The sequence below is a fragment of the Neofelis nebulosa genome, chromosome 7 (assembly GCF_028018385.1).
Source record: "Neofelis nebulosa isolate mNeoNeb1 chromosome 7, mNeoNeb1.pri, whole genome shotgun sequence".
Taxonomy (NCBI): Eukaryota; Metazoa; Chordata; class Mammalia; order Carnivora; family Felidae; genus Neofelis; species Neofelis nebulosa.
This window is the reverse complement of record NC_080788.1, coordinates 54,073,237-54,101,103: the sequence shown is the minus strand read 5'-3', so window position 1 is coordinate 54,101,103 and position 27,867 is coordinate 54,073,237. Positions and strand designations below refer to the sequence as shown.

The following is a 27,867-nucleotide window of genomic DNA, read 5'->3' as shown; positions in this document are numbered from 1 at the left end:
TATGGTATAAGAAAGCAGTCCAGTTTTATTCTTTGCATGTAGCTGTCCATTTTTCTCAACACTATTTGTTGAAGAAATGGCTTTTTTCCCCACTGTATATTTTTGCTATCTTTCTCACAGATTAATTGACCATATAAGCATGGGTTATTTCCGGGCTCTCTATCCTGTTCCATTAACCTCTATTTTTGTGCCAGTACCATACTGTCTTGATTACTATAGTTTTGTAGTATATCTTGAAATCTGGGATTGTGCTAACCTTCAGCTTTGTTCTTCTTTCTCAAGATTGCTTTGGCTATATAGGGTCTTCTGTGGTTTCATATAAATTTTAGGTTGATTTATTATAGTTCTGAATTTGGCTATGTTTTGATAAGCGTCATATATCAAATGGAAGTAAAAGTTGCAGAGAAGTTAACTGAGCAGAGAAGAAGGTTTGGCAGGAGATGAGAAAGGTAAGAAGACTCAAAATTCTTTCTCAACTAATTTTTCCTAAGTGCCTGTAAAGAGAGGTTCTCTGTATGCTAGGAACTTCTCTGCATGACAGGAAATAACTCTATCTTTGATTTGCCCTTTTAAACTTTTTTCTATTTTTATGCCTCAAAAAAAAAAAATTAAGAAAAATGTTACTTCAGTAAATACCTCAATAGGTCAACTTTTTCTTGAATTTTAACTAGCACCTTTACTTTAAAATTTTTCTATTACCAAAACCATTTTAAAGACCAAAAAGTCAATTAGAGATGCCTATAACCTCTGACAACAGGTTTTCTAGGAGATGCTGAGTTCTATCTATATTTTGGCAAACAAATACAGCAACTATTAGGTTTGCATTGGTTTCTTTTTTTTTTTTTTTTTTTTTTTTTTTTTTTTTTGCATTGGTTTCTTTAGCATGAACCACAGTGTTGGGTACTCAAAAGATGTTTAATAAATACATACATATTTTTAAGTTCTCATTATCAGTGAATCAGTTAAAAATGAGTCTTAACTGCCCTATCTTTGTAACATACTAGTATGATCTGGGGGAGTACAGGGATGGGGGAATACTCTGAAGAAGTAAACATCATTAAGAACTCCAGGGTGCCTGTGTGGCTCAGTTGTTAAGCATGTGACTTCAGCTCAGGTCAGGATCTCATCGTTTGTGAGTTAGAGTTGCACACATCAGGTGAGCTTGAGCCCTGCACTGGGTGAGCACAAGCCCTGCTTTGGGGTAAAACATGAGCCCCGCTTTGGCTGAGCCCCAGTTCTCTGTGTCTCTCTCTGCCCCTCATGGGATCCTCTGCCCCTTGCTCACTAGCCCCCTCTCTATCTCTCAAAAATACAAAAAATAAGAACTCCAGAATACTGATATTGTGCTAAGGATATCTCCTTCTCTCAATCTTAAATAATTAACAGCATGCACAAAAGTTAACAATAATTATAACTATTTTACTAATTTTGGCTTTTATCTGTACTGACAGCTCAGAGCCTGGAGGCTGGAGCCTACTTCTGATTCTGTGTCTCCCCCTCTCTCTCTGCCCCACCCTTGCTCACGCTGTCTCTCTCTCAAAAATAAATAAGCATTAAAAATAATAATAATTTGGTTTTTAATAAGTAAACTCCAATATAATTTACAGCTAAATTTCTAGAAGAACCCAAGAAACAAAGGTATGCTTACCTGTGAGGGTCTTTGGAACTTGGTATAATATATACACATTCCCTCTTCGTCAAAGTGCTTTCTATCCAGGATTTCTGGGACTGAAACAAAAAGTTTTAAAAGATGGTTTATAAATTAACCCACCAATACTAAAGTAAAATAATGTAATGATAAATACATAAAAACAAATAATTCCATACTATTTAATTTTTTTCCCAATCTACTAAATATTTACCATAAGTATATAGTAAAGGCTTACTGAAGATAGCATACCTAAAATATCAGAATGAGTCCATTCAAGTCCATTGTTATTTGGATGACTAAATCAACATGCTGTGAAGATACTATTGCTTCATATAATGTGAGGAGGAAAATCAAGTTTGAGATTCCCACTATGGGGCAAAAACCTCAAGAGGGGGCAGTATGATCCTGGGAAATGGATCATTTAAAAGCCAATTAAAAGTGACCGTCAGAAAAAGATATCAAACAAATCCTAAAAGAAAAATATCAGGAAAAATTGAGACTAAACTTCAACAGAGATAGGGCAAGTTATTACATGATTACAGATGTCTGATTCACCAGATTGCTGTAACAATCTTAAATCTGAATAACCAAATCAATAGTCTCAAAATAAATAAAGTGAAAATTTAACAGGGAAAATAAGACAAATTTAGGATCACAGTGGAAAATTAAAAAATTCCATCAATTACTGTAAAATTTGAAATAATTTTTAAAATTTAAAAGATATTTTATTTTGGAGAAAGAGGGAGTATGAGTGGGGGAGAGGGGCAGAGGGAAAGAAAGAGAGTATCTTAAGCAGGCTCCACATACAGCATGGAGCCCGATGCGGGGATCAATCCCACAAACCATGAGATCATGACCTGAGCCTAAATCAAGAGTCAGATGCTTGACCAATTAAGCCACCCACACACCCCTAAACAATTTTTTTTAATTAATTTTTTATATCACTACTTAAGCTTCTCCCTGGATCCTTAGACTCTTAGACTCTGGGTCGTTATCCTGCTACTGGCGACTGATTACAAAAGGATGAGGCATTATGTACTGGGACAGACAAAACTCTATAAATTATAATAGATTAAAGACCATTGGTTCCATCCTCCATGTAATATATCAGTATTAACAGGACAGTACAAAAAGGAAGAGCCCATGTTCTAAAAGGAAACCTCTAGGAGAAGAAACATAAGACAAAATTATGATGGGTGAAGTTTTGCAGGTGCCTCTCAAATCCTTCAGGGACCCTAATGATAAAACTTACTCTGTCCCCCAAAGCTAATTCTGGTACCAAAATTCTGTCTCTCCATCCAAAATGTCCATCTCCTAGGTCAATGGTTCTTTATTTAAATATACTCACTTAGGTAGGAGCAAATTATACCATAATCTCCTGGTTATAAAAAAACACAGGATGACCACTAGAAGTCAGGACACTGAATCAGCAAAATATCTTACATTCTAAAACTCACTTAGCATAATCCCTCCACCATTGCCTAACTACTCCATAACTATTCCATAATATAACTAGACAAAAACAAAACAATGACCTCTAGTTTCACTTTAAAACCCTGACCACAGGGGCACCTGGGTGTCTCAGTTGGTTAGGCGACTGACTTTGGCTCAGGTCATGATCTCACAGTTCATGAGTTCGAGCCCCACGTCGGGCTCTGTGATGACAGCTCAGAGCCTGGAGCCTACTTCAGATTCTGTGTCTTCCCCTCTCTCTACCCCTCCCCTGCTCATGCTCTGTATCTGTCTCTCAATAATAAATAAACATTAAAAAAAAAAACAAACCCTGACCACAAACCTCAAATGCTCCTTAATGATGCCCAATAATCGCACAATATTTCTCTGGTCCATTTTCTCATTCTCCTGTATGATTTCACAGTATTTCCTTCTTTCCTCAAACCTCTTACCCTCCTTTCCCATTCTTGATCTCAAAAGATGACCTCACTTCCCATTTAACTGAGCAAATTTAAGCAACAAGAACATGTACAATTTCCATCACATCTAGCCACTAATGAGCCCATATATTCTGCTTTCCTTCCTGTGACTATGTTTACTTCTATTTAAGTCCAACTACTCCTCTTGCATCCTAGGTCCCACACACCTCACGAAGTAAAGGTCACTCTCTACCAATTAATTTTTTTTTGTCCTTTATTAACTCATTCCCATCAACATGCAACATGCTACCAACTCTCATTTTAAAAAACAAACACAACAAACTTTTGTTTGACCCCACCTTCTCCTCAAGTTAACATTCCATATTTCTGCCTCCACCTACAGTACAGATCACAGGTAAAAGTTTTTCCCTCTTTTCTTTTCCTCCCATGCTTTCTAAACCCCACTCCAGTCAGACTTCCAAGCCAACCATTCTTTCTCTAAATCCAAAAATCAATTTTCAGGACTAATCTTCATTGATATATCAGCAGCATTTAACAAAGCTGATCATTCTCACCTACTTAAAACATCTTCATGAGTTAGTTTGGTTTTCTTCTCTTCACTGCTCACTCCTTCTACCTCCTTTGCTGATTCCTCCCTTTTTCTCCCCAATCTTTGGAGTTCTTTTCCCCAATTATATTCACTCACATCCAGTTTATTATCAATAACTAGATGACTCCCAAATTCATATTTCTACACTAGCTCCTTCCCTAAACTCCATGCTCATATATTCAACTGCCTACTCAACAGCTTTACTCTGATGTCCAAGAGGCATCTCAAACTTAAGATGGGGTATCTGGGTGCCTGAGTTGGGTAAGTGTCCGTCTCTTGATTTCAGCTCAGGTCATGATCTCATGGTTCATGAGATCAAGCCCCGTGTCAGGCTCTGTGCTGATAGCATGGAACTTGCTGGGCATTCTCTCTCTACCTCTGTCTCTGGCCCTCCCCTGTGTGCATGCTCTCTCAAAATAAACAAACAAACAAGACGGCCTAAACTGAACTCACCTTTCATTGAAACACTTATTTCTTATATAGTCTTCCCCATCTCAGTAAATGGCAACTCTATTCTTCCAGTTCTATTTTTTAAGGCAAAAATCTCAGTGACATTCTTGATTTCCTCTTTATCTACTTCCCCTATAAAACCCCATGAGCAAAATCTGTCAGCTTGCCTTCAAAACACATCCAGAATCCAGCCACTTCTCACATCTTCACTGCTACTATTGTGATCCAAGCCATTACCACCTTTTGCCTGGCTTACCAGAAATCACTCTATCACCCTTGCTACTTTACAGTCTATTCCTCAAGAGAGATAATCTTTTAAAAATATGTCATTATGTCACTTCTCTCTCAAGACTCTCCAATGCCTTCACGTCTTACTCAAGAGTGTTATAAAAGCCAAAGTCCTTACAATAGCCTTTAAGGTCCTAGTGCTTTGCATCTCTGCATCCTGCTTCATTACTTTGATTCTATCACCTCCTTCAAGTATTTGAGCAAATGTCACTTTCTCAGTGAGGCTTACACTATTTAAAAATGCAATTTCCAACACCATCCCTCACAGTCTTATGGAACTACAGAGTAATAGGGCCATCATCCCCAGGATCACATTTAAAGCACTGTCCTGAGAACCAAAAGATCTGGCCATGTCAGTTTAAACTACCAGTATATTATTCCTAATCTAGACCTTTCTCCCACTCCACAACCATACACTGAAACTAAGGCAGAGCACATGTAACTGAAAAGACAAGACATTTCATGGAATTTCTGCTTGTAACTTAAAAAAAATATTTGGTAGTGCTACTCTAACATGATGATGTGAGGCTGAACTTCTACCAAAACCAACTTAACCTGCTGCTTGAAACTCATGAAATTTTCATTATGCTATTATTAAGAAACGCAGGATTCAGGAGTAGTGCTGAAATTACATTGTGATTTGCTTATTTAAAGTCTGCATCTCTTAGGGGCGCCTGGGTGGCTCAGTTGGTTAAGCATCTGACAGGCTCAGGTCATGATCATGCCTCGTGAGTTCGAGCCCCACATCGGGCTCTGCTGACAGCTCAGAGTCTGGAGCCTGCTTTGGACTCTGTGTCTCCCTTACTCTCTGCACCTCCCCCGCCTCTCTCAAAAATAAACATTAAAAATATATATAAAGTTTGCATCTCTTAGACAAATTGGAAATGGTTTGTAAAAAAAGAAAAGGCAGGTTAGTGATTGTACTTATTGCTATACGCTTATTGCTTGTTCACTTATTAATATAATTCAGATACAGATAATATGGGAAAGTTTGGTCATTTTAAACATAAACTTACTATCACCCAGCAATTCCACTCTGAAGTATCTTTCCAAGAAAAAGAAAAACATGTCCACACACAGACTTGTATCTGAATGTTCACAGAAGCAATATTCGTAAGAGGCAACAAAATAAAATATCCATATAATAGTATACTACTTAGTAAGAGGGACAAGCTAAGGATAACATGCAACATTGCTACACCTCAAAAACATTACACTAAGTGAAAAAAGGCACATAAGATTATGTAACTGCATTTGCATGAAATTTCTAGAAAAAGACAAAAACATAGGAACTGTTAAGTTTAGTAAATGCCTGGGGCTAAGAGTAACAGCAGTGATAAACTGCAAACACATACCAGGAAACTTTGGGAGAGGACAGAAGTGTGCTAAAACTGTATTGTGGTGGTTACAAAACTAAATTTACTAAAAGCCATCAAACTTGTATACTTACAGAGGGCAAATTTTAGAGTATGTGCATTATACCACAATAAAGCTACTTGAAAGGCAGGGGAGGGTTAAGAAACATATAAAAACAGAATGAAGAGAACAAATGTATGTTTAATGAGAGTTCCAGAAGGAGAAAAGGGAAAGAATGTGCAAAGGCAATGTTTAAAGAAATGATAAGAATTTCCCAAAACTGATGAAAAACGATTTGCAGATTCTGAAAACCCAACATGAAGATAAAGAAAAAAGTTATTAAAAGACAATAAATTCAGAATAAGTTAGAGGTAAAATATTCCAGCAATGATCTTCTATTACGGTTACAAGTTTATAAAACACCTCAAGCCATATGTTTTCAAATACAAAGTGGTTGTTTTGCTGTGTTTTGCTTTGTTTTTAGTAATCTCTATACCCAACATGGGGCTCCAATTCACAAACTCCAGATCAAGAGTCACATGCTTTTCTGACTGAGCCAGCCAGGCATCCCTGACAGTGGTGTTTACAATTTGCTTTGTATAACAAATGAAGATCAAAGGAGTACAAACCCATGGGGGCAGGGGTCTTTCTAGGCTCAACTAGAAATAAAGACACCCCCCCCCCAAAGACTCTCATAATCCCATAGCTACATTTGGCATGGCCTCTTATAAAAATAGATTGGGGTGGGGCGCCTGGGTGGCTCAGGGTGTTAAGTGATGGACTCTTGATTTCGACTCAGTTCATGATGTCATGGTAGTGAGATCAAGTCCCAAGTTAAGTACTGCATAAGCCCAGGGCCTGCTTAGGGTTCTCTCCTTCTGCCCTTCTCCCACTCACACATGAGCACTCACTCGCTCTCCAAATAAGTGAACATTAAAAAAAGGGGGGGGGGGGTGTGCCTGGGTGGCTCAGTCAGTTGAGCATGTGACTTCGGCTCAGGTCATGATCTCACAGTTTGTGAGTTCAAGTCCCACATGGAGCTCCACACTGACAGTATGGAGCCTGCTTGGGAATCTCTCTCCCTCTCTCACTGCCCCTCCCCCACTCATGCTCTCTCACACTCAAAATAAATAAACTTAAAAAAAAAAACAAAAACACTGGAGTCACAGACTACCAACAAGGCAGCATCAACTATTCCTGTTTGGTGGGAGTCTCTGGATCAAACATGCAACAGACAGCTTAAGTGCAAGGTGACAAGATACACAATGAGCAGGTACAGGATCTGCCCTTGCCTCATAAACCTCAAAAGCCAGTATCTCTTGTTAACAGCTTCATAGATGACAAGGTCCCCCACAAAGGAAATGCCCAGTACAGGAGTCACTGAACAAAGGGAAACCCAAAGCTATGACTTACTTTTCTATTAGCCAATATTTTTGGTTTCCCAATTCACATAAATTTACCCATATGTCACATAAAAAATGTTGCCTAAAAACACAGTTGACATTGTATCTTTTGTAAACCCTTTGCCCAAAGTGCATATAACAAGAGGTAACTTTAATTAGTAGATAGTGCGTTTTTCAGGCACTGTTCTAAATGTTTTATATGCGTTAACTCATCCTATTCTCACAGTAATCCTATGAATTGGGTGCTATTAGTATTCCCTCATTATAGATGCACAAACTAGTTAGACACAGAAGTTAAGAAACTGCCCAAAGTCACATAGCTAATTGTTTGCCCTGACTCCAAAGCCTCTACTAACTTTTCAAGAGAAATTTAAGATAAGCATTTCAAGATCACTTGATGATACGCTTTAAATAAGCCACTGAGTAAAAATACATTAATTACTTTAAAAGGGGAATGCCTAGGTTTAATTTTGTGTATAATTTTCTGAACAAGGATTGCTTCTTGGCCCTTTGACTAAGATCAAGGGTAATTTTCTGAACATGGGGGGGGGGGGGCGGTGAAGAACAGAAGGGCTAACATACTTCTCCCAAAAGGTATTGTTAATTACTAACTACTGCTAACCAGTATTAGCTTTCCCCCTATTCTGTTCCTAGCCTGCCTAAAGCAACTTCAGCTATAGTTATTCAAACAGGGTTGGGATAGGGGCAGATTCCAACAATTTGGACTGCTCTACAGCAATGAACTAATGGCCCAGTTAAGTCTAAATGCTGGTTTGCAAAACTTTGGATATGTACCCATTGAAATACTCACAAAAATGAGTCACAGGTATATACTTTTCATAGCTATGCCTTCCTAACTAAATGTTAATAAAAATATTTCACATTTTTATTTAAGAGACGGTTCTATATGGAAAATAAGGAATCCCAAGTAGAATTTAACATTAAGAAATGATCAGAGCTCTGGATAGGAAGATTAATTAATTAGGGAGACAAATAAAAGTAAACTAGAGCCACCAGTATTTGTGGGAGGGGCAATAGGGTTCTGGACTAGTAAAGGAATGGATACAAGAGACAATTTCCAAATCCTTTACTTTAGCATGATGCCTTCGGGGTTTGTTTTTTTTTTTTTTAATTTTTTTAATGTTTATTTTTGAGAGAGAGAGAGTGACCACTAGTGGGGGAGGGGCAGAGAGAGAGAAGAAGACACAGAATCCAAAGCAGGCTCCAGGCTGTCAGCAGAGAGCCCTACGTGGGGCTGGAACTCACAAACCTCAAGATCTTGACCTGAGGTGAAGTTGGGCGCTTAACTGACGAGCCATCTAGGCTTCCCTGCACGATGCCTTTTTTAACAAAACTACAGAATGATTATTAATATAGTCCTGGTTTCCCATCTTTTCTTCAAATTCACTTCTACCATTATTTTTCAACAAACGTGTGCAACTTACTGGGTCCCTAATGAACACCTCTTCTCTTAAACTGATGTTCCTTCAATTTCAACGTTTTTTTTTTTTTTATTTATTTTTGGGACAGAGAGAGACAGAGCATGAACAGGGGAGGGGCAGAGAGAGAGGGAGACACAGAATCGGAAACAGGCTCCAGGCTCCGAGCCATCAGCCCAGAGCCTGACGCGGGGCTCGAACTCACGGACCGCGAGATCGTGACCTGGCTGAAGTCGGACGCTTAACCGACTGCGCCACCCAGGCGCCCCCCTTCAATTTCAGACTTAGAGAAGTATGGCTATACTCTAAATGGGGCATCAGCAAATAGTGATGGTAAATGTTTTAGGCTTTTAGACCACATACTGTATCTGTCATATATTGTTTTGTTTTTTAAACTTTAAAAAATGTAAAAACTGGGGCGCCTGGGTGGCTCAGTCAGTTAAGCATCTGACTTGGGCTCAGGTCATGATCTCACCATTCACGAGTTTAAGCTCCGTGTCAGGCTTGATGCTTATAGCTCAGAGCCTGGAGCCAGCTTCAGATTCTGTGTCTCCCTCTCTCTCTGCCCCTCCCCCACTTGCACTCTGTCTCTCAAAAATAAACATTAAAAAAAATTTTTTTTTAACGTAAGAACCATTCTTACCTCAAAGCCATACAAAACAGGCCTTGGCCACATTTGGCCCACATGGCATAGTATACCAAGCTATACTCTGAATCCCACAAAAATATGGACTTACACATTCCTACTGAGTCCATTCAATCCAAAAAGCATGTGCCAAGCCCTTCAAATTATTCTCCTACAGTGTTTCTTGGACATTAATATCCCTTCTACCCAGTTCTACAATCCCAATAGATCCTCGTATTAAGAGTTGCTTTTCAATGAGGGGGAAGAAAAAAAGGTGGGACTGAAGAATTTTAAATGTTCATTAACAAAGTTATTTTTCCTGTAGGAATTTCAAAAGAAAAAAACACTTAAAATAATCATATATTTATAGATATTGTATCATCTATAAATATATATAAATCATATATAAGTCCTATATAAATAAAATAAATGAAATAAATAAAAAAATACAATAAATCATATACAAATTGTATATATATAAAACAATAAACCCTAAACATCACTGAGCAAAAAAATCTAGTACTTTGAGTACATATACTAGTTTTTTTCCAGAAATAATGGTCTTTTCCAATCACCATCAACCTAAGACACTTCAGCCACTTTTAGTATTCATTTTGTAACTACTCAAAATAGGAGTGCTACTGAATTTTAGGACACAACACAAATCTTGCTCACAAATTAGTTTCATTTTATCATTCTTTTTCTAAACAGATAGCCAGGGGCACCTGGGTAGCTCAGTTGGTTGAAAGACCACTCTTGATTTGGGCTCAGGTCATCCCAGGGACATGGGGATCGAGCCCCACGTCGGTTCCACACTCAACATGGAATCTGCTTAAGATTCTCTCTCTCCCTCTCCCCCACTCATGCACACACTCTTTCTCTCTCTGAAATAAAAAAAAATAAAAAATAAAAAAATAAACAGCCAGTGCTGTCCTTTCAAAACCTCAAACTTTCCATAGTAGTTTCTAATTGGCATATCCATCCAAAACTTTAGTGAAACTGTTTACTAAGTAACTTAAATCGTGTCACTCTTGATGCTCACAAATTTTTACCAAATTTTGTGTCTGTAGGGACATCAATGACATTAGCATGTTTCAAGACTATCTCTTATAGCTTCCCCTAACTTTAATATTCACCAATTCTATTTCAAGGGCTTGCGGTCTTCTCACTTTGTGTAGCTGTCAAATGTAAATATATGCTCTCCACACAAAGCATTCCTGTGCATGGCCCTCATTTATTACATTAGGGACTGGCCTCATACACCTGAGAGTCACATACCCCCAGGTGATGGTTATAAATCCCTCCCAACGATAGGTTTATGCAAGTTTTGGAATTCTGAGTTTCTTCCCTGCCATCACATACCCAATGAAATGTGCATGGATTTTAAACATATATTTATTTCTATTTTTATACTTCTCTTCTCCTTGTTTTGCTGGGCTGCATTACTGAATTTTACCAAGAGGTGGCACACTATGAACACAAACCAGAAAATTCCTAAACTTAAATGTTTTAGGTAAAGTAAAAACTAACTATAATCACAGAATGTTAGCACTAGAAATTAACTTAAAAATCACTTCGTGATCTTCAGTAGTGAAAGAGCAGAAATTCTGGAGTCTGAGTAACTGGAGTTAGAATTATAGCTTTGTTGTTTACTATCCATGCAACCTTAGGCAAGTTTCTGACGTTGTAACCTAATAACAATACCTATCTTATAATGTCGCTCTGAAGATAAAACAAAATGATCCACGCAAGGCGTTTCAGCAGAATGCCTAACACACTATCAAATCTCAACAATGCTTCAAAATTCCTTAAGTTATAAATTCTTCCTGTCTACCAGCAATAAGGGGCACACATACATTATAAATAAACCCTCTAACCTCATCCACTGTCTCCATAAATTAGTACCAGCATATCTCCTTCCCACCTACATGCTAATGGTAAAAATTGGGGGAAAAAATTAAAGACTGCTTTTTTCTACTTCAAGATAACAATTGGAAATCAATCTACTTTTAAAACTAAATACACTCTATGATTCTATATATTAATATTAAAAAGGAGCTGCTAGCTATGTTAGCTCTAGCAGACTAACCCTCCCACAAATAACAGCCATAAACTTTGGACAAAATAAAAACAAAAACAAGCAAACAAACAAAAAAAAAACCAACTAGTTTACATACTAAAGACCCAAAAGCAGGCAGAAATTGAATGGAGTCTATTAAAAATGAAAGGACAGCACTGAATGAGTTTTCCAGTTTTTAAGGCTTTTCTGGTAACAGGCCCCACTCCATACCTACTGAACAGCTAAGACTCCAATAGAAATCCCAGAGTCTTACTGGCTTAAAAAAAACAAAATATCAAGCTCAAGGTGACAAAAGCAGTTGGAAAGCAATGGGAAAAGTCCTTCAAAGGAGAAAGTCACATAAAGGGTGCCCCAACCTATGGCCGACCCATGAAAAATGTATACACAGTACAGACTCCAAGCAGCCCAATTAAGAATAAAAGAACTGAACGGACACTTTGGCTGCCCACCATGAGACAGAGTATGGAATCTGAGTACAGTCAAGTAAATCAACTACTATCTTAATCTATTCTGAGTGCCATAACAAATACCATAAGCTAGGTGGCTTAAGCAACCAAAATTCACTTTCTCACAGTTATAGAAACTGTAATCCAACATCAATCAAGGTTCCAACAGGGTCCGTGTCTGATAAAGACTCTCTCCTTGGGCTGCAGACAACTATCTTCTCACTGTGTCTTCACATGGTACAGGGCAAGCTCTCTGGTGTCTCTTCTTATAAGGGCCTTACCCTCATGACCTCATCTAACCCTAATTACCTCCCAAAGACCCCATGTCCAAATGCCATCACACTGGAGGTTAGGGCTTTAACAAAGAATTTAGGGGAGAGTGGCACAAACACTGAGTTCATAACAACTACTTTAAAAAGAATCAAGTCTTCAGAAGGGGTATAACAGAACTCAGGAGTCTAAAAGGTAACATTCACAGTGTCTATTACACAATTCAAAACGACTAGACTTAAGAAAAAATAGGAAAATGTGACCCACACTCAAAAAAAAATTAAAAAGGGGTTTACATATTAATAAAATGCATATACTTAAAAATTAAATGACGTTACAGACCTAGAAATTGAGTTATGTGAAAAATTTGTACACAGGTCAATATGCTTGCCAACAATGGCACAGACAGTGACAAAGAAAAATTAAGGCTAGCCTAAAGCAAAATGTTGAAATAGGCTGGCACTCTGACTTCCTCTATCTTTCTCCCTCTATCTAGAGCCCAACTCATTTGACCTGCTGGCATTCTTAAAGGCCGTTACTCTAGAGTTCTGCTCTTATTCTTAATTGGCTGCCAACTACTTAACTAATTCACTAATAATTAGGTATCACTGGTAATTCAGATGTGAATTCTCTGAGAGGATCTTAAAGACACTACTGAAAAGTCTCTGTGGAATAACAAACAGTTGAAGTTTTATATATTAAAAAAATTAAACTGAATCAAATTCCGACTATAACTATGTTTGTAAAGAGAGTCTTATTACATCCAACCTTATTTTCTATTTTGCTTTCCTGCTGACCTCATGGAGATTGCTACTCTGGTTGTTTAACAGTCCAATATTACCCTAGACTTATGGAACAGAAAATGTTTGATGAAGAACTGTGAGCAGTTGCCATCATGCTATATCTTGGGAGTCTACGGTACTAAATAAATGAAGACAAGGCACAATTGAGTCTAAAATGTGGCCAACCTGAATCTAGCTCAAAGAGTAGTAATTTTTTCCTTATGTATTCTAGAAAGAGTCTTACCTAGAGTAATTCATTTTAATATAAAGAATTATTAATAAAATGAAAAGGGATCGACACTCATCAAGATAAAAAAGATAATAAGCATGTTGGCCAAGGGCCACCTGGATGGCTCAGTTGGTTAAGCATCGAACTTCAGCTCAGGACATAATATCATGGTTTGTGGGTTTGAGCCCATATGGGGCTTTGCACTGACAGTGTGAGGAGCCTGCCTGGGATTCTCTCTCTCTTCCTTTCTTTCGGCCACCACTGCCCATCACCCCCATGAACTTAAAAAAAAAAATAAGCATGTTGGCCAAAAAAACTTTTAATTTTTTGTTATTTTTTTTAAAGAGAGCGAGAGAGAGCACGAATGGGGAAGAAGGGCAGAGGGAGAGGGAGCAGAGAAAATCTCAACTAGGCTCCACACTCAGCACAGAGCCTGACATGGGGCTCAATCCCACAACCCTGGGTTCATGACCTGAGCTGAAAGCAAGAGCTGGATGCTCAACCAACTGAGCCACCCAGGTGCCTTCACATTTTTAATTGTTTATGCTAAGTTATTTTACCTAGACACCTAAGAGTGCTAAAAAAACAAAATAAATATACCGACACAGGAACAGACAAACAGAACAATGGAACAAGTTGCTTGGAAACAAAAACTTACCTTGAAGGAAACTTTTGTTGTGTGATGGAGAGAACAATATGAATTAGGGGAAGATATGATTTATTCTGTGTATATGAACTATCACACTAAATCCAAAAATGAATACTACATGGGGGCGCCTGGGTGGCGCAGTCAGTTAAGCGTCCGACTTCAGCCAGGTCACGATCTCACGGTCCGTGAGTTCGAGCCCCGCGTCAGGCTCTGGGCTGATGGCTCGGAGCCTGGAGCCTGTTTCCGATTCTGTGTCTCCCTCTCTCTCTGCCTCTCCCCCGTTCATGCTCTGTCTCTCTCTGTCCCAAAAATAAATAAAAAACGTTGAAAAAAAATTAAAAAAAAAAATGAATACTACATGGATTAAAGTCAAAATGTGAGAAGCAAAACTTTAAAATTTCTACCAAAAAAAAAAAAATAGAATAACTTTATGACCTCAGGAAAAAAAAAGGCACATGCTATAAAGAAAATACTGATACGGGCACCTGGCTGGCTCAGTTGGAAGAGCATGAGACTCTTGGTCTCAGAGCTGTGAGTTTGAGCCCCCCATTGAGTGAAGAAATTATTTAAATAAACTTTTTTTTTTTAAAAAAGGAGAAAATACAGATAAATTATAACACTAACATTAAAAACCAATGTACATCAGGGCACCTGGGTGGCTCAGTCAGTTGAGCATCTGACTCCAGGTTAGGTCATGGTCTTGTGGTTGGTGGGTTCAAGCCAACGTCAGGCTCCGTGCTGACGGCTCAGAGCCTGGAGCCTGCTTCAGACTGCTTCAGATTCTGTGTCTCCCTCTCTCTGTGTCCCTTCACCATTGCGCTTGGTCCCCCCATCTCTCTCTCTCTCTCAAAAATAATAAACATCTGGGTCGCCTGGGTGGCTCAGTTGGTTGGGCATCTGACTTCGGCTCAGGTCATGATATTGTGGTCTGTGACTTCTAGCTCTGCATTGGGCTCTGTGCTGACAGTTCTGAGCCTGGAGCCTGCTTCAGATTCTGATTCTGTGTCTCCCTCTCTCACTGCCCCTCCCCCACTCACTCCCTCAAAAAAAAAAATGAATAAACGTTAAAATTTTTTTAAAATATAAACATTAAAAAAAATGTACATCAACAACCTAAAATAAGTAAATAGCTTACCATTAACCAAGTAAAAAGTTAAGAAATTTTTACTCTACTAGCCTTTTCTACAGGCTAGAAAAGATATTTGTAGCCATAAAGTACCACCCAAAAATATGCAGAATACATAAAGAACTTCTACAAGTAAATAAGAAAAAAATAATCCAATAGAAAAATGAGCAAAGACTATAAATAGGCAATTCATCAGAGACAAGTAAACCATAGCCAAAAACTCATAACCTGAAATAATACTCAGTATTAGTGGTCAGTAACATGCAAATTAAAACAATGAGGAACTACTTCACATTCATGAGTCTGGCAAAATAAAAGAACCTAATCAATGAAGTGTGGCAAAGATGTTGGCAGAATTGGAAATTCTCATATACTTTATAGGGAGTATAAACCACACAACTACTTTGGTCAACACTTTGGCAATTATCTCTAAAGTTGAAAATGCACCCACCCTACGATTTACCAATTCTACTTCTAGATATATGCATCTTAGAAAAATTCTCACACTTGTACATTACATTAGATGATACATACATGCACCATTATTTGTAAAAAAAAAAAAAAAAAAAAAAAAAAAAAACCCAAATGCCAAACAACAGTAAAATGGACAGATACTATATTCTATAATGGAATAGTAAACAGCAGTTAAAAGAGGTAAACTAAAAAGCTGCTCTGAGCATGCACGGGGAGGATATCTTACAGAGAAGTAGTAATGTTAACTTTGAATGAGAACAAAGATAAAAAAAAAAGTAAATAAAAACAAAATGAAAGTGGTGAACTAGACCTTACCTGTATCATTAATATGAATAAACCTCCAAAACCTAATGTTGATTTAAAAAACAAACAAATTCCATGGGGCACCTGGGTAGCTCAGTTGGCTGGGCCTCTGACTTCGGCTCAGGTCATGATCTCACTGTCTGTTGGGTTCAAGCCCCGCATCAGGCTTTGTGCTGTCAGCTCAAAGCCTGGAGCCTGCTTCAGATTCTGTGTGTCCCTCTCTCTCTGCCCCTCCCCTGCTCACACACTGTTTCTCTCTTTCTCTCAAAAATAAATACAGACTTAAAAAAAATTTTTTTTTAAAGTCCATAAAGGGGCACCTGGGTGGCTCAGTCAGTTGAGCATCCAACTTCAGCTCAGGTCATGGTCTTGCAGTTCATGAGTTCGAGTCCCACAGTGGGCTCTGTGCTAACAGCTCAGAGCCTGAAGGCTGCCTCAGATTCTGTGTGTGTGTCTCTCTGTCCCCTTCCCCTGCTCATGCTCTAAATAAATGTTAAAAAAAATTTTTTTTAAAAAGTCCATAAAAAGATGTACGTAATTACATATATATAAAACTACCAGGAACTACTATGTGTTATAATTCTATAATACAGAGAGAGACAATACTACATATATACAACATATATAAGATATATAATATATATTTACAACTACAAAAAGCAAGCAAAGGAACAACAGGAGATAGTTATGTCTGCAGAAGTGGAAAGTGGAATGGGATTTTGATGAAGTACTTGGAAGTTTCAATTTTACCTCCAATATTTTATTTCTCAAGCTGGGCGGTAAGTACATAGACTGCTATTACATTACGATCACACTTTTATCGATCTGAATTCCACAACAAAAAACAATTACCAAAGAATTCAAATTATATACATTTATTTAAAAATATTATGTACCTGTAATCAAACAGTACAATTTAAATTCTTCACTTTTATTCCTGTCTCCTTGTTACCTAATATTTTTGCCAAAGCAACAGAATCTGTTGAATTAAATGGATCCATCACATTAATCTAATTCAATGACCACTGATATACTTTCAGATGATGCCACAAAAGTTAATCTGAAAAAGACAAATCTAAAGAAAACATTAGGACATTCTCTATTACACAACTCCAGCCTTCATATTGTGAGTAAACCCTACCAATCTATTCTCTATCTCTGAGTATTTGTTAATACACTTATGTTAGATTTTCACAGTTTTTATGAAAGAGTTCTACCCATCACAGAAATCTACTTAAGGAATTTCCAATCTACTAAGGATTCCTTCTGACTAGTAAATCTCTGCACTTCGACAATGTATACAATGTATATGATGCATACAACTGAATTCTGAATAATTTATCTTAAGGATATTACATAGAAATTTGGTAATAAAGAAAATTCTAAGTTTTACAGCATATGAAGAAAAAATATGGTAAATAAATTTTTTTAAGGTAACACATTCTTCATGACCTTAACTTTTGAAGTACCTGGGTGACTCAGTCAGTTAAGCATCCAACTCCTGACTTCCACTTAGATCATGGTCTCATGGTTTGTGAGTTCAAGCCCCACATCAGGCTCTGCAATGACAGTGCAGAGCCTGCTTGGGATTCTCATTCTCTCTCTCTCTCTCTCTCTCTCTCTCTCCCTCTGTCCCTACCTTGCTCGTGCGTTTTCTCTCTCAAAATAAATAAACTTTAAAAAAAATTTTTTAATATTAAAAAAAATGACCTTAACTTTTTAATTAACATAACACTTGCCATCTTAGATCTCACAAATATACATGTCTCTGAGTATCAAGGTCCTTCTCCAAGTGCATAATTTGGTGAGTCAATTATCTACTGTACCACTTACTGGCCTAATGACCTTTGGTTGAGTGATTTTGCCTCTCTGTTCCTTCCATAAATAATGGAGAAAAAGTGCCTACTTCAAGAATTTTTTTTGAGAGTAATAACATGCAATAATATATGTAAAACATTTAGAACAATGACCACAGCTAAATGCTACTACATGTTAGCTAATATTATGAAAATCGGTCTAAAGCCTGTTACACACGTTTCTAAATCAAGAGTACCTTCTGGGTATTAGGTATTGTAAATTATACTCTTAAAGACAAGGAAGACCACTGGTTTATATACCCAAGGGTAATTTATAGACCTATAATTCTAGTCTAGTTAATGTTTATCCAATCTCCTTACAGTAATAATCTGCTTCTCAGATAACTTTCCTTCTATTCATTCCCAGCATACTACCAAATTGTCAGAGGAAAATAGGTAACTAAGCCTACTAACTTTCACTTTGCACATATTTTTCAATCAGTGAACTGTGGGCTCAGGTTGCTATATTCCTAATAATGATGTGGCTCAAAAGTGTTTTTCCATGAGGAGCTGGGTTTCTAAAAGTAGTGGTTTCCAGCAGTCTGGTAGCTAGATAGTTGAGGTGTTTAGTAACATTTTTTCATGATGCAAAGAGGGACAAATAGTGTCTCACAAACTTTAATCCTAGTATTCTCCTGATATCAAGTAAAGATTATCATCTTCTTTTTACAGACAGAGAGGGTAACAGCAGTGCTCCTAAAAGAGTATGATTTGGCAGAGATGCTTATGTGAAGAGCCAAGTCTACCAACTTCAAAAAAACTGCCTACCACCATACATCAAAAGCGTCCCAACTCTTGATGGTGGCTCCGGTCGTGATCGTGCCATAGTGAGATCATGCCCTGTGTTGGGCTCCAGGCTGAGCATGCAGCCTGCTTGGGATTCTCTCTCTTCCTCTCTCTCTAACCCTCCCTTGCTTGCTCTTTCTCAAAATAAGTAAGTAAACTTAAAAAAAATAAAAATGACATATATCTAAGTTCTTTTATATTAACACACATTAAGTGACTCAGTTAATATCCCTACAGATAGCCAAATAATGCTCATTCTAAACCAATCTCAACTACTCTGAATTTGGGTACCTCCAGGTACCAAATTTAAAGCAAGCATTTAAGAAGCAGTTGTGAAAGGAAGGAAGGAAGGAAGTCAGAAAGAAAGAAGGAAAGGAAGAGAAAGAAAGAAAGAAGGAAAGAAAGAAAGAAAGAGAAAAAAAGAAAGAAAAGAAACTAAAATGTAATCATATACTGAAAGGTTACTACAAAAAATAAGAAAAAAGAAAAACCTAGAAAGAAATAACAGATCAATAGCAATAATCATCAATGGCTACTACTAAAACTATGTAAGTGTCTAACCAAGAAATTCACAACTGATCAGGCAGCTAACACCACCAAACCCACTGATCAATCCTAACAAGAGAAAGAAAAGAAAAGAAAAAAGAAAAAAGAAAAACAATCAGAAAGCATGTGCTTCTTAATGTGATGCAATACAAGATACATAGCACGATCTGTGAAGCACTCTTGCCAAAATATCATACCACAATCTGATCAAGTCTTTAGATTAAGCACAGGAAATAGAGAAACAAGTTACATCACACTGTATGGATGTATCGAACAAAATCCAAGCTGTGGGAAATTCTACAGGACAAATGATCTGGATTTTTCTTATTAAATAAATGGTAAGTGATAAGACCAAAAAAAAAAAAAAAAAAAAAGGAGGGGTTACTAGAGACTGAAAGACTTATTTATCAACCAAATGCTATATGGAATTCTTTGGATTCTGAATTAAACAAGCCAACTGAAGAAAAACATGAACCAATCAGGGAAATAAGCTGAATATTTAATTATATTAAAGAATTGCTCATTTTCCAGGTGTGTTAATAGTACTATGGATGTATTAAGAGTCCTTATCTTTTTAGAGATACACAGAATGAAGCATTTATAGATATGTCCAAGATTTGCTTTTAAGTGATCCTATTTAAGGGGGAATGGGAGTGATAATAGAGGAAACAAAATACACATTTCAAACTGTCAAAACTGTCATTGATATATGGTGATTGATTTTCCTATCACATTTCTGTATGTGTGAAATATTCCATATTAGAATGTTAAAGAGAGAGAGAATATCAGAGCACTAGACCAAAAATATCTGATTGGTGGAACTCTCAAACTTTTGCAAGTGCTTGTGCGTCAACAGACTTTTATAAAAATCAAAACCAAAAATGTACATTTTAAGTACTGCCTTTGAGTATTAATTTGCATATTTTAAGTAATGACTTCAACTATAACACATTTTCATTTTATGTCGCGTTCTTATTACTGACATTTGCCAATACACACATACTTTACTCCGCAAAGTAACCAAGTTCTGAATATTCTATCTCCTAAACATCTCAATCTGTTCCATCTTCTACTACTTCATTTCAAACCATTGACATTTGGTCGGAGTCTTGCTACTGCCTCCTCATGGGTCTCTCTTTTCAATTTAAACACACACCATTCACCTTCCATATTGTTTCCTTAAGTGGATCCCATACATCTCCAGCATGAAATCCAAACTTCTTCACATGACATACATTGCCCTCAGAAATCTGGTCCTTGTCTGTCTCTAGAATACTCCCACCAGCATCCCATACTCCACTCATTCATATCTACATAGAGTATTTGTACAGTAGTTCCCTGAATAAACTAAGGATTTTCTTCCCTCTAACCCTCAATTCCCTTGGACTAAAACCACCAATTCAATGCCCCTTCTATCTCCAGTTTAATTCCAATTCCTACTGCCTCTACAAGGCTCTAGTACTATCAGCTTTTGGGCAAACCCACCCAGACTTTCCTTTCTCTCCTTGATTACCCCGTATTTTCAAAGTAATCTATGCAATGGTATCACACTATCCTCCTAGTTTTTGCCTATCTGTACTGCCTTCAAAACTATTAAGGTATCACAGTGTGTGCAATACAGTAGACACTGTTTATGATGTATGCACCTTCCACTGACAACTAGATCTTTTATAAATAACTAGAATGTAAGCTGTTTGAAAGTGGAAAACTTGTCTAGCACATATTTGCCGCTCCAGTGCCTATGACAGTGCTTGGAATATATTACCCACTAAATAAGCGATTACCAAATGAATAAAACAAATTATTTCCAATAGCCACGGCAGATAATTTTGTACAAAATTTGATTCCACTCCAGGTTTTTAACTTGTGTTTCTTGGTATTTTGTTTTATATTATTTTATGGTTAGCTATTAGTTTTAAAGCTTTTTAAAATGCAGAAAAATTTTGTATGCTTTCTTTTAGTGTCAAAGAAGAAACTGATTACCAGAAAGAAACAAATGCTTTAAATAAGAATTTACAGGGGCACCTTGGTGGCTCAGTCGGTTAAGCGTCTGACTTCAGCTCAGGTCATGGTCTTGCCGTCTGTGGGTTCGAGCCCCGCGTCGGGCTCTGTGCTGACCGCTCAGAGCCTGGAGCCTGTTTCAGATTCTGTGTCTCCCTCTCTCTGCCCCTCCCCCGTTCATGCTCTGTCTCTCTCTGTCTCAAAAATAAATAAAGGTTAAAAAAAATTTTTTTAAATAAGAATTTACAGTAAGAATTATACAGTGTAGATACAAGATACTTCAGTGAATTTTCAGGTCACAGTGCTGACCTAAAATTTGAGGGGGCTCAACAGATTATTATTGGACAACCTCAGTTTTCAGTTTTCACTATAATTTAATTGGAAATTTAAAAAGAAAAAAAATTCCAGAACTCAATAGCAGTCAGGACTCAAGTATGTAAAAACTAAAATCAGATCCTAAATTTCAAATTTTTAAAGTGAGAATTTCTCTCTGTAAAATCAACAGGAATGTTAGCATGTACAACCAACAATGAGTTCACGTTATGTGCCAAGGATGGTGCACAACTTATGTATACCAACATACCGTCTGGGGGAGCACATCTGCTATAAAAAGACTGGACATAAATGGAAAGAGAGCAGGAAAAGGAGAAACTCAGACCACATCTTAATTTTTGGAAGCTGGGTTTCAAAGCATGCAAACAAGACATTAAGAGGCTGAGTTTGAGAAGAGCATCTAAGGTAAGACTAAGAAATTATAAATTTTCACTAGAAAGTCATTAGAAACAAAGGTGTCTGGTTGTATGAATAAAATATTAGGAAACAATGCCTTTGAAGGTGATGAATCATCTCAATTTCCATTTTCTAAGGTATCTAAATGTTTTTTAAGATACTGAAATGATAATGTTCAAATTTATACTATTTACCATAAAAAGAAAAACTAGACACATCACCGAAGATTCAGAACTAATGGTTTGCTTTTTTTCATACAAAAGGAACTCTCATTCAACCCCCCCCCAAAACATATTCTCTTAAAAATCCATGTAAGTAACAAGTTAAAAAATCTGGCATCAGTAAAGAAACTTAAACCCTTCTTTCAAAATTAGGAAAAAAAGTAAAACGACGTTTTTATTGACTTTACATTACCAAAGAAGGTGGAAAACAGTGTAAGGTGCATTATTTATTCAAAGTATAACTATATTCGTGGTTTCACTTTTGTATGGCACCTAAATTAACTTCTGCTGAAAAGTAAACCTGCCAGACTCCAGCAGAGGGAGAGTTGTTTGCACGAAACCAACAAGTTCAAGTACTGACCAGAAAAACACCTCGCTCTTCAAGTCCCTGTAAATTACTTTCTTCGTAAAAAATCTTCAAATTTGATCCCTGGCCTTAACAACAACAACAACAACAACAACAACAACAACAACAACAGGCTCTAACGAAAGCTGCAATGCACCGCATCCCTCTCGCCACTCTGCACCGTAGGTTTAAAACACAACTAACCCTTCTCTAGAGCAACAGATGGGGTTGTTAGATATAAATCCAGACAACACATCGCCTCGATACCTCCAGCAGCGCCCCCCAATAAAAATGTTTAATTCTTGCTAAAGAAAACTGCAAACCAGATCCACCGTCAATACCGTCAAACCCCTCCTCTTTGGCTCCAAAAGGGAAACGTACCTGTGGAGTATCTACTGCGCAGCAAACAAGGCACAGTTCCAATCCCGCGTCCTCTATCCCTTTTTTGTTCCCTCCCAGCCCTCCTTCCCTTTCCAAGCAGAACTTTAGCAGAGCATTTGGCTCCCTTATCTGCTAGCAACTGGCGCCAGGAGGAAGGCGCTCCCGGGAGATGCGGAGGTTGAGCCCTGCGTCTGGCGCGCTGCGGCCGCTCTGCTCATCCAGGTACTCCCTGGCTCGCGCTTCTGCCGCCTCGAGCGGTCCCTGGTCGGAGCCAGGGCTCCGCTGTGGGGATTCCCGCGGCGAGCCGTCGGGCGAGATTTGCTACCTGCTTCCTGCCCCTCACCCCCGAACGAACTGAACTCCTGTCCCGCCGGGGCAAGTCCGGAAGGCAATAGGGGTTCCTTAGCCCCAGGCAGCATGGCCCCGGACACACACTGGCCGGTCGGGTCCCCCCCCCCCCTCCCTTCCGCAACCCCCAGGACTATTCCCCCGCCGGGGCCTGCGTGGGTCCAGTACCATTCTCCTCACGGGGCGGACTCCGGAAGGGCAGCAACTCCACCTCCTCCTCCTCCGCGGCCTGTAGCCATCTATCGGGAAGCGTCTCCGGAGGCGGCAGCAGAGGCCGCCGGACGAGGACAGCCCAGGGAAACCTTCTCAGAACTAACTCAGCTCCGGCACTAGCAGCAGAAGCTGAGTCTTTCATAATTGTGCGACCAACTCCTCCGGGGGACTGGCCACAGGGACGCGCCCGCGCCCGCCTCCGCCGGCGACGGGGCTGAAGACAGACCACGTGAGGGGCGCGTCGTGTGCGTCGCCGCCCGCGGGCTGGGTCACGTGAAGGGCGCGCGCTCCCTCACTTCCAGACTGCCTCTCTGCGCGCCGCGCGCACGCGTTGGGCACGGGAGCTTCTAGCTCCAGCGCTGTGGGTTTCCCGGGAAGGGTCGGCTGTTCTCCCAGGGTCTCCAGTGTATACTTGGGCGGGACTCGCACAAACATCTGTGTCCCCTCCCGGGATGGAACTGAAGGAAGCAATAGTGGAGGATTAAGGTTCTGGGCCTCCGGGATCCTGCCTGGAGTTGCGGCGTAGTCTCATCACCGCTAGCGGGGCCTGGCCTCCCCCCCTGCGCTAACAGGGCTTGGCCACTGCCTGTGCTCTGCTGCGTTTCCGAGCCCCTTCCCTTTGCGTTAGACAGGGGCCTTACTCTCCTCGTCCAAAATGCCAAATCATGTTCTCTCTCCAATTTACCCTGTTTCTGCCAGAAAAAATTCTCCCATATTTAACTGTGGGCTGCATCCTTTCCCTCCGGAGATGTCGCCCACAGACAACTCATACAGCACGTGCCTTAACCAAAGACTGCAGGTTGCTCCTGGGTCTAATACCTCTCTGCCTTTTCTTTTCCTTTGCTAACACACCAGCCAAGGTTTGACAATTATCGATAGTTTACTAAGTTGTTTTTTACACATGATTCTTCTCCCGAGGAAAAAATTGGTCCATCTGATCCTCTATTACCTGATTTTATCACACCTCTTTTTTAAAAACAGCTTTATTGAGGAATAATTGACATACAATAACCTACACATATTTATTTATTTTTTTTTCAACGTTTTTTATTTATTTTTGGGACAGAGAGAGACAGAGCATGAACGGGGGAGGGGCAGAGAGAGAGGGAGACACAGAATCGGAAACATGCTCCAGGCTCCGAGCCATCAGCCCAGAGCCTGACGCGGGGCTCGAACTCACGGACCGCAAGATCGTGACCTGGCTGAAGTCGGACGCTTAACCGACTGCGCCACCCAGGCGCCCCTAACCTACACATATTTAAATGTACATTTGGGCAAGTGTTGACATATGTATGCACTTACGAAATCACTATGACAAGCCAGTGAACAAACTCATTACCCCTCAAGGTTCCTCCGCAGTTTGTAACTATAGATTCGTTTGCATATTTCATGGTTTTATATAATGGAATCATACAACATGTACCTTTTTTTTGGTCTGGCTCCTTTCACTCAGCATAACTATAACTTAAACATTATGATCATGTTTATATATGTATGTTATGTATTATGAACATAATCTTCAACAGAATTAATCTGCCCATTGTTTTACCTAATACGCTTTGGCAGTTCTTGTGAGCAGTCTTCAAGTACTGTGTATTCCTTCCCCATCTGGCAGGTCCAGCAGGACCAAGGTTTAAAAAAAAACAAACAAACACTCATATGTGTCATACCTTTCCTACTAGATTATCAGCCGCTTGGGGCAGGGATTTTGGCTAATTTATGCATACATTCAATAAATGTTTATTTTCTAGATGTCAGCTGGGCCTACTCACTTACTGCCTGAATCAAGTTTATAATCTAGAAAGTGGAGAAAAACCAGAAAATCAAAATACAGTGAGATGAGAGTGCTTTGTTTTCCTCAGTCTCCGTGACTCTGGCCCTTTTTTGCACCCACAAATGCTTCATCCCTTGCTTGGATGATGTAGAAAGGTAATAATAGCTCCATGGCACTTGATCTCCAGAGCTCTTGCTAAATTGGAGCATTTAGTTCACAGTTAGAAATGAGAAATATAATTCATCTTTAATTGAACTAATGAAAATAAAGTCCTTAATTTACAGGTTATCAGAAGCCCTGAAGTTCAACATGCTGATTTGCAGTAAGTAATCAATTCTGGAGGACGAGTTAATTCTTTAAAAAAAAAAAAAAAAAGTACTGGGGCGCCTGGGTGGCGCAGTCGGTTAAGCGTCCGACTTCAGCCAGGTCACGATCTCACGGTCCGTGAGTTCGAGCCCCGCGTCAGGCTCTGGGCTGATGGCTCGGAGCCTGGAGCCTATTTCCGATTCTGTGTCTCCCTCTCTCTCTGCCCCTCCCCCGTTCATGCTCTGTCTCTCTCTGTCCCAAAAAAAAAAAAAAAAAAAGTTGAAAAAAAAATTAAAAAAAAAAAAGTACTTAGGGGGTTCTGTGTGGCTCATCTGACTTGGGCTCAGGTCATGATCTGACAGTTTATGAGTTCAAACCCTGCATCAGGCTAGCTGCTGTCAGTGAGGAGCCCACTTTGGATCCTCTGTCCCCCTCTCTTTCTGTCCCTCCCCCTCTCGGACTCTCCCTCTCTCAACAATAAATAAACATTAAAAAAAAAAAAATACTGAGTTCCTAAGACTATATTAAGAATAGTCCTCTTTAATGTTCAGTGATGAATAAAGATGGATGTGTTCAGTATTTAAGAAAATGTTCATTAAATGCTCTCTTTCTGTCTCACTTCTTTCCCATAGGGGCTCTGTTTCCATTTTGGTCAATGACATCTCTAATTCCCACTCTCAATGAATCATATACTGATTCTCCTTCCTATCCTTGCCCAGTTATTTGCAACAATTCAACAAACATTTACTACTACACTCTTTTTAAAGCACTAAGTGAAGTGTTATACGTGATTTTAAAAAAATGGAAAAGCATGGTACCATACCAACTCTTAGATTTTTTATTTGTGTATTTAGAATGTTTTTCTGGGGCACCTGGGTGGCTGAGTCAGTTGGGCAACTGACTTCGGCTCAGGTCATGATCTTGTGGTTCACCAGTTTGAGCCCTGCATTGGGCTCTGAGCTGACAGCTCAGAACCTGGACCCTGCTTCAGATTCTGTCTCCCTCTCCCTCTGTCCCTCCCCCACTCGCACACTGTCTCTGTCTCTCTCAAAAATAAATAAACATTTAAAAATAAATAAATAAAAGGGTCACCTGGGTGCCTGGGTGTCTGAGTCGATTAAGTATCCGACTTTGGCTCAGGTCATGACCTCATGGTGTGAGATGGAGCCCCACGCTGGGCTCTGTACTGACAGCTCAGAGTCTGGAGCCTACTTGTGATTCTGTGTCTCCCTCTCTCTCTTCCCCTCCCCAGCTCGCACTCTTCTCTCTCTCTCAAAACTAAATAAACATTTAAAAAATTAAAATAAATAAACAAGGGGCGCCTGGGTGGCTCAGTCGTTTGGGTGTCTGACTTCAGCTCAGGTCATGATCTCGCAGTCTGTGAGTTCGAGCCCCGCATCGGGCTCTGGGCTGACAGCTCAGAGCCTGTAGCCTGTTTCAGATTCTGTGTCTCCCTCTCTCTCTGACCCTCCCCTGCTCATGCTCTGTCTCTCTCTGTCTCAAAAATAAATAAATGTTAAAAAAAATTTTTTTTAATAAAATAAATAAATAAAATGTTTTACTTTGAGATAATTGTAGAATTATAGGAAGTTGCAAAGAAATGCACAAAGAAGTACAAATAAATTTCCCCAATATCCCTTTCCCCTCCCCCCAGCATCTCATATAACCACAGCACAATATCAAAACCAAGAAATTGACATTGGCAAAATCCACAGAGTTTATGCAGATTTCACCAGTTATACGTGCACTCATTTGTGTATATGTTTGTGTGTAGCTCTATACAATTTTGTCACATGTGTAGCCTGGACTAACCACCCAAACAATCAAGATGCCCAGCTATCACCATGAGATCCCTCATGTCACCTCTTTTACAGCCACACCCCTTCCATCTCACTCCTAACCTCTGACACCCACCAATCTGTAACTCTAGCCCCATAATTATGTCATTCACAATTGTTACCTAAATGGAATCATGCGGGGCGCCTGGGTGGCTCAGTCGGTTAAATGTCTGACTTCGGCTCAGGTCACGATCTCGTGGTCTGTGAGTTCGAGCCCCGCGTCGGGCTCTGGGCTGATGGCTCAGAGCCTGGAGCCTGCTCCGATTCTGTGTCTCCCTCTCTCTCTGCCCCTCCTCCGTTCATGCTCTGTCTCAAAAATAAATAAAAACGTTAAAAAAATTTTTTTCTAAATGGAATCATGCAATATATATCCCCTTGTGGCTAGACTCACTAAGCATAATTCCCTGGAGATCCATCCAAGCTGCTGCTTGCACCAGCAGTTTATTCTTTTTCACTGCCGAACAGTACCT

The 27,867-nt window shown here is 39.2% G+C and overlaps 1 protein-coding gene across 2 annotated transcripts in view; it reads right to left on the bottom strand.

The window, feature by feature from the left end:
* TRPM7 (transient receptor potential cation channel subfamily M member 7) overlaps positions 1-23,566 on the bottom strand; it is a 123,810-nt gene extending 100,244 nt beyond the window's left edge. For both annotated transcript variants that reach the window (XM_058737744.1, XM_058737745.1), the window contains exons 1-2: positions 23,435-23,566; positions 1,649-1,728 (exon numbers count right to left, since the gene is read on the bottom strand). In XM_058737744.1, the coding sequence (XP_058593727.1) occupies positions 1,649-1,728; positions 23,435-23,437 (83 nt within the window). In that variant the 5' untranslated portion in view covers positions 23,438-23,566. The remainder of the gene's footprint in view (positions 1-1,648; positions 1,729-23,434) is intronic.
* Positions 23,567-27,867: the final 4,301 nt, after the last annotated feature.